The sequence below is a fragment of the Sturnus vulgaris genome, chromosome 2 (genome assembly GCF_052056855.1).
Source record: "Sturnus vulgaris isolate bStuVul1 chromosome 2, bStuVul1.hap1, whole genome shotgun sequence".
NCBI classification, from domain to species: domain Eukaryota; kingdom Metazoa; phylum Chordata; class Aves; order Passeriformes; family Sturnidae; genus Sturnus; species Sturnus vulgaris.
Window position 1 is genome coordinate 99,646,287 of NC_142244.1, and position 17,600 is coordinate 99,663,886.

Here is a 17,600-nt window from a genome sequence, read left to right on the forward strand (position 1 = left end):
AGAATAGAAACCATACATGCTCCTACTGTTAGGGCTGGTTTCCAGGGTGTCCTGTCTCCTGAAATGTAGTTTCTTATCCAGAAGTTGAGGGCTTCAAGAGTTTTATGTAATCAAATCTTGTTTCGTTCAAGAAGTAAGGGGGTGTGGAGTTGATAAAGTCCACGAAGCTCATCTGCCCAAACTTTTGGGCTGTTTGCAGAGGAGCATCCTTTAATAGAGATATTTCAGCTCGTTTTCAAAACTGCAGATGAATGTTCCAGAGGCACTGATGCTTCCCTCCTGCTTTTTCCACAGCCTCAACATCTGCAGTAACAAGTAAATTTATTGGAGGGACCTTTAAGACTCATTGGAAACAGAGATGTGAGTTTAACCTTTTTTTTAATAGAGCCAATTTTGGCAAAAAATCCATTTGGAGTTTGCAGGGAAAGAGCTAGGATGTTTTTTTCCCCTTGCCTTTCTGACATAACTGAGCAGCTGAACTAATTTTGCTCAGACTTTCCAAGAAAACTTGCAGGGGAAGCAGGCACATGATATTTCATACCAAAAGAAATTGGTTTTTAAAGGGAGAATCATCGTGGGAAGGAGCAGGGAGTGGGGTGTTGAGGTGTGGTTTACCCCTCAGAGGAAGAGAATGCCTCTCAGGAGGAGAAAAGGAGAAAAGGGAGTCTGGCTATGATGGAAGGATGGGAAGCCCTGTTGGTTGGGTATCAGCTCCTGTGCCTCCCTTTGCCTTTGCTCCTGGCCAGCCCTGTTCTCTGTGTTCACCCCATGAGCACGTGTGGTGCCTGAGGAGGGGCATCTGAAGGCTGTGGTTTGGTCAGAGGAGTGCCTCAGTTTTCTGCCATTTATCCCAAATGTTCTCTCCTGCCTTTCCCTTCTCTCCAAGGCCCTCTCCCCTGTGATCTGGAGCCCTGTGTTTTTTGAGTTGTGCTGTGGTTTCATAATTTTTTTTCCATAGAGGTTATTTGGGGTAAAGCTGCACATCAAAGATGTGACTGTATTTAACTTGACCACACTATCATGGCTGGAAACTCCATATGTGGTGATGGGGCCATACAATAAAATGCTGCAATATTTTACAGTACTGTTTCTGATACTGCAGCCTGCCTGTGCTAATGTGGTGAGACACTGAGGGCTATTAACTTGTATTTGCAGGCTGTGCCATTAGTCCTTGAATTGTAGGAGAGGCATTTGCTTTTTAAGGCATTGGCAATTTTAATACCTTATCTTTCCTCTGTATTTTCTCAAATTTATAGGGAAATTTCCTCCGCATATTATGTTAAAAAAAAAAGGCTGTAAGTGGGTTCAGTATTTTCTGCTTTTTCCAGGAGTCTGAACTTGATTACTCTGATTCAAGGCCATTCTAACCCCTTTTTATAAACTTCATCATTAAGACAGAATGTGAATAACCCATTGAACTTGGAGGGGATTCAGCCTGCTTGCTTTTGCTGAAGACTTCTTCCTTGTAAAGGAACACCCAACAGAATCTTACTTCTTTTTGAGAAGAATATTTAATAACTGTTTACCTGTCTCCTATATCCCACATTGCCGATTCTAAATCATCTTCTACATGGCAGGTGGTGGAAGGGGAATTACCTCCACACCACCTTGGCCTTCCTCCTTCTCTTCTAGGCTGAGCAGACCTCAGTCTCTGACCCCTCCCCAAAAGACATACACCCCTAATCATCTCCCTGTACTTTTCATTTCTGTTTTTCATGGTGACCCTGTTAATAATCTTGCTCGCTGCCTCCTCACCTGTCAGGCCCCTTTTCTCTGGCCAGGTGGTGCTGAAGGCCTGTGGTGTAACCATGCTTGGCTCTAGGAATGTTCTCCCTCAGCCTTACACTCTTAGGACTCCTGAGCACTGACCCTTCCAGCCCAAACCATTCCATGATCCTGGGATTCAGCTCACTCTGCTGGCAGCACCAGCTGTCTGCCTGGATTCAGGGCCTGTGAGGAGAGTGTTCTGTGTCCATCTCTGTGACTGGGTCTAAATTCCTTGGGAGTGGGGATGGATGGATGCTGGCAGAGCACCCAGCTCTCGGGAGGAGGTGCCTTTGCTTGACAGATCATCTTGAGCAGGTAAAGGCCATGAGGCTGGGGCACCATGCTGGCCCTTGGAACAGTCAATTCAAGTATTAGGGGCACAGAGTGGCAAACTGTCTGCCAGTGCAGAGGGGTCTTGTAAGGATTGCCAGTAAAATGGCATTGTTCATTACTGACTACTTTAGAAAATAAGTCCCAGGGATTTTCACAGCCCTCATGCTCCTTCATTTTTGCAGTAACTGCTGTCATATCACACCACATGAGCACAGCTCATCTGACCAACAATTCAGGTCAGTGGTGGGCTCAGCTCTGCTGCAGTCATGATTCAAAAGCTTTGTTCCTGGAGTGGGATCTCCTCTGTTTTATCACATTGAGTGTGTTGGTACTAGAGCACAGAAAAGCCCTGAGACACATCGTGTTCTCCTTTGGTGTGTTGGCAAATGCATGGCACATTTGTAAGTGATGGAACAGGTGATGCTTTGGACACCCTGAAAAAGGCTCTCCAAATGTGAATTGAGAAACTTGCAATTGGCATTTAGGCTTCTGCTTTCTTCTCCCAGCCTCTTGCCAGGTTCACTTATTCCTTATGCCACAGCAGAAGAGAGGTATTCTTTGCTGCCTTCATCCTGTCATGTGTCATATAGCAACCCCCTACTTCAAGGAAAACAGCAAAGCATGTAGGAGAACGTTAGTCTGCTAGAAACATTTGAAGTGTTGAAGTAATTCAGTAACTGTGATCTGTTGAAAGTAACTTGAAACTTGTTGGAATTGCATTAAAAATCATACTGCCTGCCTCAGTGCAATGTATCCAATTAAAACAGAAAACAGGATGAGGAGAACATAGCATGGAACTAACATGTCTAGGAGCAATAGGCCAGGGCCAAGACTTTTCCTTTGATGACTGTTCAAGTGGTTGTTTTCCATCAGTATACTTTTCAGCCTCTTTGAACCATGGGATGTTTTGGTCTGTGCTTGCCATCTCAAATACATTTCATATCGGATCAGCCAGTCAGCTTACTACCTAGAATGTCAGTTCACTGATAGAGCTCTTCTAGCTGTGGCTTTACATTTGCTCGTGCTGTAACAGTGCTCTGAAGCTGAGAATTTGTCAGCATTTTCACTGTAAATGTGATTTATCGCTCTGCTATAAAACTTAGCTCCAAGCTGATTGAAGTCAAGTGATGAGTTTACTCACTGTGAAAAACTTGCAGAAAAAATGTGACCCTAAATAGTACTAAATAATAATAAATATTAAATAATAATAAATACTAAATAAATACTAAATACTAAGTAAATAATACTATTGCCTTTTGGTTCTTTAGACAATAAAAAATTAGTAAATGTAATGAGATCCTGTGTCTATGTAGTACCAGCTGTGATTATTGCTGTGTTCTGGTCCATCAGCAGCTCCCTGTATTTGCACCCTGGCTTCTGTAATTTGTTTGCATGAATCTCTTCTTTGCTTTCCTTATGTGTTTAAAAGTTATCTGGTTTCCTACAGTCATAAATCTTCACAGGCTCATATTTGGACCCTTACTTCCAGCTTGCTTTCATGCAGCTCCTCTGACATTTGTAGGTAATTATCCCTTTCTGGCTTCAGAATACTGTGCACCAAGCAGGGCTAGCTGGGAGATGAGGGACTGGCCATCAGATTGATCTGGCCCAAGATTTCAGGAAGATGTCTAGGGTTATGAGGCAGCCAGGAAAGCCTCTACCAAGAGGCACAATTGTCAGTCTAACACTGTGGCCTCTCTTGATTTGTGACTGAGTCCCTGCCAGGACTGCTACTTTTACAGGATCACAGTAGTCTGGCATGGGTCTAAATCCAGGGAAGTCTGCTAACCAGAACTCTGTGAGTTCCAGAGATATGTGATTCAGTCAGTTTTGTTTTCTAGTTTTGTTTGCAGTTGTTAAAGCAGAGTATTGACACACAGGTTCAGTTGTAGATACAGTAAACTAGCTAGTAAAAATGAGTGCTCACTGTTAAGGCTCTCTACTGTATTGTAGGGAATAAAATGGCTGATTGAATTCAAAGTGGATAAAGGCAAAGCAAAGGGGAAAATGTCCCTAAGAGAGTGCAGAATGATAGGCTCCAAACTGGCCACTGTCTCTCAAGGAGTTACAGCAGACTGCTTAGTGTTGGATGTCTGCCCTAGGAAAAGCTGGTGGAATGCCAGAAATTATTAGGAAAATAATATGGAGACTAAGCAGGAAACAGCCCTTGCACAAATTATGTTGCATCAGCATCTGCAAAAGTAGTGGAAAGGACAGCAAGGACATCTAAAACATGGAACAACAAAGAGACGAAATACAAATGTTAGATAATTCCTCAGAAAGACTCAACACCTTTCATTGTATACAATAAGCTCTGTCAGAGCATCTAAATCCCTTAGGTGCTCAGGTCTGAGGAGCTGCATTTGTAACTAATTCTGCATATCATGGTATTGCAATGTTTTCTTTTGATCTGGTGGTGTTGCACTCATTAGACCAGATGAAGATGTCTACCTCTGACATCTCTTTTGTGATCAATAAAAAGAAATTATTACTTCTGGGAACTAATCTCTCCCATACTAATGTAAATAGTTCATTTCCTGTCATCAGCTGTGAAAGGAGTCTGGGTTTTAGTGTCCTGAGTATAGTGCAGATTTCTTATGCTAGATGACAACCAGCACCACGGTTGTTCATGCTTTTGCCATCATTGGGGTGTATTGCTGCAGTACACCTGGCTATAATTCATGTTTGGATGAGGTCAATTTGCCATTAATTAATGTGTATTAAAATATTATTCATAATAGTAGTACACATAATTAATGTGTATTAAAATATTATTATTATTAATAATTAATAAACATAATTTAATGCGTATTAAAACACCTGTAACTGACTGATTGGTGTACGGCTCCAGTTCTGTTGGCAGAACTGAAAACATCTCTGCAAGTTTCACTTGGAGGGCAAGTTAGCTCATCCTGAAATAAATCTTATTAATTATTATAGGTGCCAAAGTAAGGTGAGAGAAATAAATGCAAATTAAAAAGAAAGAAAGGGATACTTATAGTGCTTGGTGGTAGGATGTAAGATGGAAACGCTGTAGTACTCAGTTCAAAAGTGCTGTAGCTAGGTTTTATTTACTAAAATTGTGTTTTGCATAATCTGATATCACAACTCTGCTTTCAAAAGCGTCGTACCTGAAGTGAACTTTGAGGCTGGCAATCATCCAGTTCACTGCAATTTCCAGGTACTGATATGCTACCTTGAGTTCAAAGTTTGTTTGTTTTCTTAGTCTTCCATGGCCCTGTGGTCTCTAAGCACATTTTTTCTTTCCTTGGACATGTTGTGTAGCACGTATTTTTGGGAGAGATTCAGACTGAGATTGCAATTATCCTACATACTTGTGGTCTGGCCTGGTATTATCCATCACAATACTGTCATGTGCTGGGCATTGACAACATACTTAAAAAGCTATTTTTTACGTGCTATAACTAGCGTGTTGGATAATTTTCTTGTGGTATGAAGGAAAACTTGCCAATGCTTTCAGTTTCCAGAGGAGTTTCCAGAAGTTTGTTTATTTAGCAGAGGGTGCTGCCTTGTGCAGGCAGACAGTCTGAGCTGCATGTTCTTTACAGGTCCTTCTTTGCTGCCTGGGAAGAATAGCGTGAAGCAAATGATCTGCAAAGTATCACAGTGCTACAAAATAATAGCATGGTCTAATCCTTTCACCTCATCTCAGCTTCCTTTTCCAGTCCTTTCAGGAGACACTGAGCTCAGCATCCCCTTGCAGCTTCATCTCCTGTAGTCAGCCCCATCATGCACCTTCAGATTCTCATTTCACTTGGCAGACGTGCGATCGTGCTCCCCCTGCTTGGCCAAGCATCGCTGCTCTCAATTGTCGATCTTCTTAACTTCTGCTTTTTGAATCACCCCCATTTTGTGGCAGCTTATTTGTGCTCTGCAGTGCTGCACAGGACACCTGCTCTGCATTGAGTTTCCTTCCCCAGGCTGTGATTCACTTGCTTGATTCTCTTTCAGACAAACATGCCGTGGTGCTTGGAGATTACTTGATTTCCGCATTTGAAAGGACTTCTGTTAATGGTATAATGGTGACCTGCTGGTTGCCTGTAAGATAATGCTTTTCTCAGCTGCTTGTGCTCAGCACATTGTCTGTGTCACCCAAAACCCTACACAGTGGAGAGCAGAGACTGACAAAGCTGGGTATTCACACATTACATTACGTTACATTATTACATTGCTAAAGTCACCACTAAGGCAAAAAATTACTTGGTAAGGTTTCAAGTAAAACCTTTGAAAATAGGGAGGGGGAAGAAAAAAGACACTAAGTAAAGAGAGATGAGCAGAATATCAGGGTTTATAAGCTAAAAGTTTATCTGCAACATTTTTGTCTGTTCCAATTACAGAGTTGGGAAATTTCCCCACAATTTCAAAGATCCAAATTCTTGTGAAATTCCCATTTCTGTACCTGGCGGAAAGAAATGGGTGGCAGTCATTGGTGTTGTTCTGGCCTCATCAGTGACCAGCAAAAGTTACCTTGTGTCAGTGAAGGAGCTGCAGGCTCTGCAGGATCTGTTCTGTACAGCCCCTAAAGTCTGTGTATGTCTCCATTCTTACGTGTTTTCATGTTTTTCCCTTGTAACTCCATGGTAACAGATTTTTTTTTAGACATATCATTTCGGATTACAAACCCTAGGTATTCTCTGGAAAACCCCATTTCCCAGGCATCTCTTTTAGAATGGATGGGATTAACCATCTTTAGAAAAACACTTTGTTAAGTGATGTAGAAGTTCACAGCTGCCTCCTTCAGTCCCTGCTCAGCTGCTGGAGCCCTCCTGGACCTGGCTGCCACTTTCTCATGTGCAGATTCAACCAGTAGCTGAGCCTGTATCCCAGAGGCACACACACAAAAGCTCTCCAATTAGCATCAGTGGTGAGGTTTGTTTCTGCTCATGTTCTTTGTGTTTGCTCTGTCAGATCTGTGTCTCTTGCATATTTTGATTCTGGTTTCTCCACCTTGCTGGAACAGACATTCTCATACTCCTACGTGCCCTCATCCAAGTTCCCATCAAATGCCTCTGGGAACTGTTTGTTATAGTTTGGGGACAGGCACCTTTTTTTTCTTCTTGTGCTTCAGTAGGATATGTGGTGGATATTTCTCCCCCTGCTTTCTTACAAGCAAATATGAAGAGTTTGTGTGTGCCCCCCAAGGACTACTGTTCATGTTGTCTTCACTTCCTGGCTTGTGGAGGCATTTCAGAAAACTTGGTTCTGAAATGCCTGACAAAGCTGCTTGAATTTATTGGCAAACTTGTTTTTCCTCCACATACAGATCCTAATATGGTCAATGCAGGAGACATGAATGGTTCAGGCAACCTGATGGATTTTCTGGACGAGCCTTTTCCTGATGTTGGAACTTATGAAGATTTCCACACCATCGACTGGCTGCGGGAGAAATCGCGTGACACTGACCGCCACCGCAAGGTAACGGTGCCAGGCTCTGATGCCTCACATCCCTGGGTCACAGCCATCCTGGCAGTGACAAAAACAAGCGTTTTTCCCACGTTATTGCTTCCTACCTTGTTGCATCACTTGAGGAGAACTTCTAAACATAGAGATGTGGGATGACTTGAGGAGAACTTTTAAACAGACAGATATGGGATATCCTGAGTTTGTAAATATGAAAGGGCTGCTGCAACTTAATCAGCTGAGTATCTCTGAATAAATTACCAGGACTGAAGGAAGTAGAGAGTAGAGAAATTGTATTCATCATCCAGGAGTTTGATTGTTTTAAACTTTGTACTCTAAAACTGTCAACCCGAATCAGCAACACATCTATATGTGTGTTTAATTTCAGATTACGAGTAAAAGTAAAGAATCCATATGGGAGTTCATCAAGAGCTTGCTGGATGCCTGGTCAGGATGGGTTGTAATGCTTCTCATAGGACTGCTGGCAGGTATGTATGTGTTAGTGCTACAGCTATGCCTGAAGCATCTCACCTAAGCTGCTGCAGTGCCATCTGCTTCTCTTTGTACTTCATTGTCTCTCCATTGATGTTTTTTGTTTTTAAGCTAAAAAGACAAATTTGCATTCATACAGTTATGGTCTTAAATAAAAATACCCACTTGCAAAGTCTCCTTTTGAGTCCTGACCCAGAAAAAAATGTTTTCACCAGTAGGAAGGTTTTCTATTGCTTTGGGAAATATGCATTTGAGTGCTTCATACTCAATGGGCTGCTTTGACTTTCTGAATCTTTGCTTTGCAGAAGTCAATTTTATTTCTAGGATTTTTTTCTTGTCATCACTTAAATTCTGCAAGTAAAAAATACGATGTGGGGAAAATATTGGTTGTGGACACTCAAAGGGGAGCTTTATAAACTGCTATTTCCACTGGGTTATCTTTTTTATATATGCATGAAGGCAAAATACAGATTCAGACTTGGTTTCAGATCTGCTTCCAGGCCAGACAGACATTACATATTTAACAGCCTGCTCAAACTCACATGGCAAATTCATTAATTTCCTCAATTTCTCCTGTCTTTTCCTCAGTTTAGCACATCTTCCTGCTTGGAAAGCTGCAGTTCTCTGACCCAGCTCAGACAGCTGCCATTTTTTATGCTTTTTCAGTGATGTCAGGGTGCTCCTGTGTCATGCTGCTTGGTAAAAGCAGCATATGAAGTTTCCCAGTTTCCAAGGGGTGGTGGGAATTTCCTGCTCAGCATCTGTCAAGTTAATATGTTTATTGCAGTTGTTAGGACCCTCAGAAGTACTAGTAAAATTCTTGAGAAAACATTTCTGAAGTGACATATTTGGCAAATTATGTAATTTCATAGGCATGCAATTGTTTCTACAAAAACTTTGTTGGGAGGGTGAGATGGGAAGAGAGTCTGATAGAATGTGTCCTACCAGGGCTGCTGAGTCCTGCCTGAAGGCCAGGGTTGGTCTTATCTGGGATGAAGATTTCTGCCTGCAAATAAAGTTAGAGCAAGCCCTTTAGGGCTCTAGTGACCTCAGTAATCCTCTCCTCATACAAAGAATGTGGTAAACACGCATTCCTGTTTTAGTAAAAACATCCTGGGACGTTTCATTCAGTTCTAATTTGCAATGAAATCCTAAAGGCTGTTAAAATCCAGAGTCACCGTCCTCTGATAAGCCCTAACACTGAAATGCCCAGCTTGGGAATGGGGGTTGAGGGTAAGCTACAGCTGAGGTCTGGTAGCTTTTGCAACCTTTTCAATGACAAGGGTGAAGAGCAACGTGTTTTACCTCAGAGAGTCAAACCAAATTAGCAGGTATCTTAACCAGGTTTGGGGAGGGAGGAGATGGTGGTGCAGTCAAGAGGCACCTTGTATTCTTTTCCTCTCTTCTTAAAATATTGCCTGCTCAGAGAAGAAAGCGTGCCACAAGGACATATGTATGATCAGATGGGATTGCTTGGACCAGCCTGGCTGCTCCATAGTCCTTCCTCTGCTGAACAGGCAGAAGCTCTGCTGCTCCAAGGGGAGTAGGCTCAGTGGATGGACTCTGGGTGAACCCTTGAGCAGCTGGGTCCAGGCATTACCAGAGGCAAGCAGAAAGTATGGGAAGGAGTGGGAGAGAAAGGGAAAAGTGGCAGCAGCAGTACTCAGGACATCAGGGTCCCATGGAACATTCTGCCCCTGCTGCCCCTGTGCTGAGCCTGGAGTAGAGCAAGATGGGACCCTTGGGAAGAAACTGTCAGGTGCTTCCACAAGTTTACCCAGGCCCAGGAGTTTATAAGGAGCTTAACCAATCTAGAAGCCTAAATACCATGGATTTGGTAAACTTTATCTTTCAGATTTTGGAATACCTCAAAGGCTGCTCTTCTACTGGCAACACAAACCAACAAAGCCAAAAGGAGCAATCCTTGTTCTCTAGTGCATCTGCCACTGGGCCCTGTTGCTCTGTGCATGTATAGCTGCACTGGACGAGTGAATATTGGTTCTGACTTGCTAGAAAAAACGGATTTTACCCAGATTAGATTTCAGTTGATTTGTGGGCTCAGCAGTGTTGGTCACCACCAAGCCACAAGCAAACAAAATATAGGTGATGGAGGCAGGAAGGAGAGGACCATCCCATTGGGCAGTATGATGCACATATCCTGTCATACATACATATATATATATACAAATATATATATACCTCTTGTCATTTTTGGAGTGTCATCAAACCTGTATCCTTTGTTAATCCCAGAAAAGTGTAGGTGGAAAAGGGATGATGTCTGGAGGGGGTTCTCTTTGGCTTCCTGCTCACAGCAGAGCTAGCTTCAGGGTTACAGATAACACCAATGTATCTTGAGGATCTGACAGAAGCCTTTGGGATCACAGCACAGTTTCCTGTGTGAGGGTGCACACATAAATTAGCCTGAGCAGAGCCCCTCACTGCCTCCAGTCTGTGGCAAGTCCCACAGGACCTTGAATATCAGGCTGGAAGGAGAAGAGGGAGATGATGGTGTATGACACAGTCCAGTGACAGGGAGGGCACTGAGGAGCTCCTGGAAATGAGGCTTTGATAGCCAAAACCTGCTAAATGCAGAGAAAAGGGAAGGAATGGTAAAACCCACAAATGTTGTTTGGTGGAGAGATCAGACAAGACTGTTCACACAATGATACTGAACACTACCTGGGCCTGTCTCAGTCAGAGTTTCCATGCTTTCCTTATATAAAGCACTGTATGGAGAGTGAGCCTAAAAATTTACATATGGATGCCAAAATTGTAGGCATTTGTTTTTAAGGAATTCTGAATTTTTGCTGGCCCCATCCTGCCTGCAGACCAGAGAATGTTCCTCAGCCTAACCATTACTACTGGCCAAGTGTAAGCGTATGCTCTTTAGAGATCAGCAAGTGTCTGTGTTTTCTAAAGCTATGTGACAAAAAGTGCTCTCATAGTAATGCTGAAATGCTCTGAGGCTGAGGCTGGATGTGCAAAAATTCCCTGTGTAATTCAGTGCTTCACCACTTGGATGATGCTGTTTTCTGACACAGGTGTATGAGGAAGACAATCTTTTCAAGGCAAATTTTTAGCATTCTCATCAGGGCACTGTAAAGGAAGAAATTTGCCATTAACAACAAAAGGAAAAGCAGAGAGGTAAAAGGCTAATATCTAAAATGAAGTTTAGCATTGTCTGGCTTTGGAGTACTTCATTATTTTTCCTTCCAGGCAGGAGGTTACATGGACGGGGGAACAAACTCAGCTCCTTTGATGGGAGAAGCAGGGACATAAATTTACACTCTATTACAGTCTTGGCAGCCAAAATAAGAACAAGAAATTAAAAGCTTGACCTTGAGATGTTGAACAGTCTAGCACTTGCATTATTTTCACTTAAAGTTGCAAAAATTCAGAACTTGAAAAACTTCTAGCTCTGGTCACATAGGTAGTGAAGCATTTTTATCCTGGGCCTACTTAAGATTTTCTTCTCTTGAAGGCTGATGTATTAAATTGTGTGCAGTAAAAAGCATTTTCCTCCTTATGTAGATCCCTAAGAATTTGGCAAAAGGTATTAGATCAGCTGTGTAATTAAGCACATTGTCTTACTGGTGCTGAGGTGCCTGTGAGCTTATTGTATTAGAAAACTGAATGTTTGTTCTTCAGTATAGTTATCAACGTTATTGGGGAAACACATTGAAAAGTCTGTCTTCCTCTGCACCTTTTGCATTAATGTGCAGCTGCCTGGATTAAGTGTAATGTAAACTTTGAAGGTTACAGAGAATGTTAAACATGCATCAGAAGGTGCAAGAGTCACAGCATTTGGTGCTCATGTCCAAGAGATGAAAATTCCTTGTTTCTGAAACTTTCAGAAAATTGGAGGGGAATTTAGAGCTCACTGCAAACAGGAAGCTATGCAGGGAGATGTTGCCAGCAATGCAATGATTCATCATCATCTAACAGTATGGTTCATTGTTTCCATAGAAACTTGGGAAAAATGGAAAAGAATAACCAAGATTAAGGCAAGATCTTCATGAAAGAAAATAATTGTTAAAGACATCATCACTCCTTTCTGCAGCCTTTTTATTTTTTGTGTGTGATCCTGTCTAGTATATCTGTATAGTCCTTCAGATTATTTTTATACAACAGAAATTCTTCACTGCTACCCTGAGCACCACTATTTGTCAATGTGGGGGCAAGTATCATTCTTAAGGGTGAGAGAAGGACTTGCAGGATTTTTTTGGTCTTTGCAGTTAAAAAAAAGATTTTTGAATTATTTGAAATGTGTTTTCCCCCCTATCTCTTTTACAGAAATAAAAACCAGAAAATGTTAGTTCCAGATGAAATAAACCAGCTCTTGGATCCACTTGTGTGCCCCAGTTGCTGGGGGAAAGGGGAGCAGCCCCCCACCCCTGCTTCATGTAATTGCATTCTTAGCAGGAGCCACAAAACTATAAGTTTTGGAAACATAAAACCAAACTAGTTTGCATTTTACAAAGTATTTTTTCCCCAGTACATTGATATGCATCAATAAATCCTGTTCAAATCAATCAGCAGTCTCCTGAAATTTTATTAATAATTATTTGTAAAAGTAATGATGACTTCTGCTTTCCACTGCATATGAGAGGGATCTGGAAAACACTAAATGGCTCTTCTATCAGTTGGTGGTTTAATTCTTGCCAGAAAGCATGGATGTAGGGACAGAGCACAGTGTTCTGGCTGCTCCCAGCCTCCCATTCCTGCTGCTCTTGCAGTCCTGGGGACCCACCTGCTCTGAGGATGCTGCAGCTGGGGCAGGTTGCTATTGCTGATCAGCAAATGACATAGAGAAGCAGAGATTTTTTCTTTTTGTGTCTGGCAAGTTTTCCTGTGTCTGTGTCTGGTGGCCACCGGGTGTCACTGTAGCTCTGTGTAATTACCGGGCAGAAAGTGAAACGAGAGTTGTGGTAGAGGGAGGATTTGAAAGATAATTTTATTCTGCATGTCCAGATTGCTAATCAATGTGCAAACGCATCAAAAGCCCCGTTCTGCTAAGTTCATAAGTCAGAATTTGGCATCCACGTTGTATCTGTAATGAAATCATCCTTCTAAAAGTTTGCTGCGTTGGGACCAGTAAAGCTCTGCATAAACATACATAACCTTCTCCTCCTCGACCCCTGAAATACACAGTGAGGTTTGAGACCCGTGGCCAAGTGCGTGTATAGAGACCCTACATGATGTCCCCATCTCAGCCAGATGGGGAACCTGCCTGGAGAGGCCTGACACTGGTTATATCTCCCCTATTTGGCCATCAGTAAGTATGAAAATGATAATGTTTAAAATAAGAGTTTATGAGGGAGCATTGAAGGTCAGAAAAACTTGTTACTGCCCCCAGTTCTTCGGTATATTTGTATTTATTGATGCAGAGAATAGTTTGGGTTGGAAGGGGCCTTTAAAGGCTGTCCTGTCCAACACCCCTGCCATGAGCAGGCTCATCTTCAATGGGTCAGGTTGTTCAGAGCCCTGTCCAACCTGACTTTGAATGGGATGGGTGTCCACCCATTTGCAGGGATGGGGCATCCACCTCTCTGGGCAACCTGTTCCTGTGTTTCACCACCCTCATTATAAAAAACCTTTTCCTTATACTTAGTCTAAATCAACGTCTCTTAGTTTAAAATTGTTAGCCCTTGCCCTACTGCAACAGGCCCTGATAGAAAGTCTGTCCCCATCTTTCTTAGAAGTTCCCTTTATGTCCTGGGATGCTGCTGTGAGGTCTCCTTGGAGCCTTCTCCAGGCTGAGAACACAGCCTTACATGGTGCTTACCCAAATCACGAGTTTTATTCTGTTACTAAAATTAGATTTATTATCCTTGCAATGTGATTATTTTTAAAGCAAGCATTTATTTTTCTGCATTTCTTTTCCCAGGTACATTAGCTGGAGTGATAGATTTAGCTGTGGATTGGATGACAGATCTGAAAGAAGGTGTCTGCCTGTCTGCCTTCTGGTACAGCCATGAGCAGTGCTGCTGGACGTCTAATGAAACGACATTTGATGACAGGGACAAATGTCCCCAGTGGCAGAAATGGTCTGAACTTCTTGTAAGCCAGTCTGAGGTACGGGAGGCCTGATCAGTGGGGTCACAGCAGGCCAGGCAATGCCCTTTGCTCATACTGCTGATGTTCCCTCCAGAGAGGTTCTCTGAAAGAGAAAGTAATGAACTGAGCACACTGCAAAAAAAGACATTTCCACTAGCAATATCTGCTTAACTTGAAGGAGGTCCTGTGGTTTCAGTGCAATGGAAACTGGAAAACTGTGACATTGCACTCTATTTTTATCAGTATTAAACTAGAAGTGTTTTGTAATACACATGGCATAATCACCATGGGACCTGAGCTGCATTTTCTTCTTCTCCTTTTAAACATAATTTTATGGGACAAAAAAAAGATGAGCACTGATAAATACATTTATGAGGATATTTTTGGGATTGCAGATGAGGTTTTATGTATTCTGATACAGGGAGCTGGATAAAAACTGCTTGTTTGTCCCTTGCAGTTAGCTCCTCTATGGCACATCAAGATATTAGCTAGCACCAAAAGCTGGGGAAAGAATGGGCTCCCTGGGGGTGGCCAGAGTAAAGAATTTGCAGGGGTGCTGGACAGGAAGGGAAAAAGCTGATCTGGACAGATATGAAACTTATATTTTAAGATTTTTTTCCCCTTACTTTTTTTTTTCCATAATTGTAGTTATTTTAAATACAAAGAATGCTGTTTCGAAGCAAAGCGGGTGAAAGTTTCATTTTGAAAACAATAAAAAGAAGTATTTCTGCATACAGTTTGGCAGATACTACTTGTAAAAAATACAAAAACCACGTTTCATTTTCAACCTAAGTTATTTAATGTATTGAATAATATTCAGCCCTTCACAACTCAAATCTTTGGCAGAATTATTGTCTCAAATCCCCTCTTCCTCCTTATTTCTGACGAATTTGACAAAAGCTGAATATGATGTGTGGGTGGGTGATTTGGAGAGGCTGTCTCAGCTCTTCCCTCATTGTGGAGGTTTTCTGGTCCTGCAGACAGTGTTTGAGGATATCTTCATTGCCAGGCAAGTGTGTCATTCATGTTCCCTTCAGTGCTGCTTTAGGTGCACAGGACAAGAAGTGCTAGGTGAGAGTGTTTGTGCACATGTACAGCTCAATTCTCTATAGTTCCAATTAACTGCAGTGGAGGTAGTGGGGTGCTCACTGTGCCTGAACATTCTCACCACAAAATCAGAGACAAAAATCTCTCAGCATGGTTGCCAGGCACAGTGCTGAGCTTCCCTTTGCCAGATGTTTGTGAGCTTCACCCTGGTCTTCATCAACAGAAGTTTTAGGTGGCTGTGTCTTTGTGACAGTGAATAAATATTATCCTGATATAAAGCTACAGGATGGGGCTGATGTTGTAATTTAAGAGAACAAAAAAAAAACCCACCAACAAAACAAAACAAAACAAAAAACCCAAGCCAACCAACCAACAACAACAACAACCAAACAAAAAAGTAGAAGGGGAAAAAAGAGGAAACTGTTAAAATTATTAGGGGATTTGGAAATCCTGTGAATGTGTTTGACATACTGTTACTTTGGCTGGAATATAGGAAAGATGCATATCCTTGAGAAAGTTTATTGCTTTCTCCTACTTCTCAAAACCAGCAGTCATGACTGTTGTATGCTGTGGCCTTTAGAAAATGTATCTTTAGAAACTGTGAAACTTCACTCACTTTGTGTTCAAATTGGGCTTCTCACCCCCTGGTGTACTGTCACAGTAGGACTAAGAAGAAAAGGTTCATCTTGGCTTAGTTTTAGTTACTTTCCTAAAGCAAATGGGCCTCTAAAATCTGTGGGTTCCTGCGGGTCTGATGGAGGCTTTAAATATTATTAATATATCTGTCTGTTACTGTTACACTGAAATCCCAGGGAAAGCCCCAAAAAAGGGGGAATTGGAAAGTGAAAATTCATTTTTGTTCAAAAGGCTTATGTTATGGGCAAGTTTTGTGCTGTATGGTTCCTGTAGAGTTAGAGGATTTTAGAAGGTATCAAATACACTGAACTTGACTGAGTTTCAGAATAATTTTGCTGGGTTTTTTTTCTGTTTCACTTTGTGCCTGACATTTACATAAGAGCCCTATAAAACAGCAATGTGCATTGGAGCACAATTTAGGCAAAAAGTATCTGGAACAGTTTCCCTAAAGGTACCCTGGTCAGACATGCCTTCTTTTTTTAATGCATGACTGTGATTCTTTCTCATCATAGCCAACTAAATTTGATATTTTGAGCACTGAGATCTAGATCAGTTCTTCCTTGTGGTTTTGCCAATTTATGGCTGTGATAAACCCTGTACATATGTTTTCATGGAGAATTGTGATATTTCCTATGGCATGTCTTGAAAAATGTTTCCATTCTAGTGCTCCTATAAGCCCAAAGCAGAGGCTTGATATAAATTATTGTTATAGAAAAACATAATAGCCCATTAGATATCTACCAAGCTATGTTTTCTTCCCTAATCACTGTTTTGTAGGCCAATTATCCTCACCCTTCTGGTCTAGAACTACTTCCAAAGAGGAGGTGAAAAGGGTTTTTTGGTGGTAGAAAGTTTCAAAACCTCAAATTCACAGATAAAAGGTCATCAGATGTCACTGGTGATCTGGACTTTTCCTGTTCTGCAGATTCAGTTTGGTCCCAATCCCAGCTTCACTGGAGCTGAGGACCCCATTTTTGATGGCTTACACGTGTCCAAGGTAGAGGAAAGAGCCCATGTCTTCCATGGATCATGACACTGGATCCAGCAATGGACTGAATGCTTATCCCAGGGCTTCTGGATCTCCTGTCATGAAGCTGAGACCTGCAGGGCAAGAAAGCCCATCTAGACCTGGAACCCACTTCTCAATTTTGCAGCCTTGAACCTGTCAGTCTTGAGAACACACACTGCTGTTAAATCCATAGGAGAGAGTCTGCAAACTGTGAGATCCCTGTCGAGTGAGAGTAGAGCTCTGGGCCTCTGGAGTAAGCATACATTGGAGGGCATCCTGAGGGATGTGGTTTATTTCAGTGTTCTGAGTTTGTGAGGTGTATCTAAACTGGACTGACACCAGATCTGAAATACTGCTTGGTCTTGCAAACTAAACCACAAAATTTTGCTCAGTTTTCCTTCTTGCTTCGTTATTATTGCTTCCAGGGTGAGTCTTTTGAGCTAGTAATGGCATGTAATGGATGAGAAATGAACCATTTGTTATACTGAGTTACTGCTACTTCACTTCCCAAAGGTTTTCATATTATTAATCATTAGAAGCTGCTGCAGTTGAACCTGCAGAATGCCAGATATCTGGAAAATGTAACAATGAAAGATGTCCCAAGGGATAAGATTGAACTGGCCATACGGACTCTTGTGGGGTCCTGCCACAGCACTGTAGGTGTATGTGTGACTATGTGTGACTGCAGTAACGAGCTGACAGAGCTTTCTTATGACTTCTGAGATGCAAAAGAAGAAGAAGTAAAAAGAAAAAAAGTTAATTTTTTCTCCAGTGAATTTAGAAGCAAAACTACAGCTTTTGCTCAGCCTAGTAGGGCCAAATTTTTATAATGGTGTTG

At 42.0% G+C, this 17,600-nt stretch overlaps 1 protein-coding gene across 1 annotated transcript in view; it reads left to right on the top strand.

Moving 5' to 3' along the window:
• The window catches only part of CLCN4 (Cl-/H+ antiporter 4), a 41,490-nt gene that overhangs the window by 3,422 nt on the left and 20,468 nt on the right, over positions 1-17,600 (top strand). The window contains exons 2-4 of the mRNA XM_014882442.2: positions 7,385-7,536; positions 7,910-8,009; positions 13,901-14,088. Coding sequence (XP_014737928.1) covers positions 7,393-7,536; positions 7,910-8,009; positions 13,901-14,088 — 432 coding nt within the window. The 5' untranslated portion in view covers positions 7,385-7,392. The remainder of the gene's footprint in view (positions 1-7,384; positions 7,537-7,909; positions 8,010-13,900; positions 14,089-17,600) is intronic.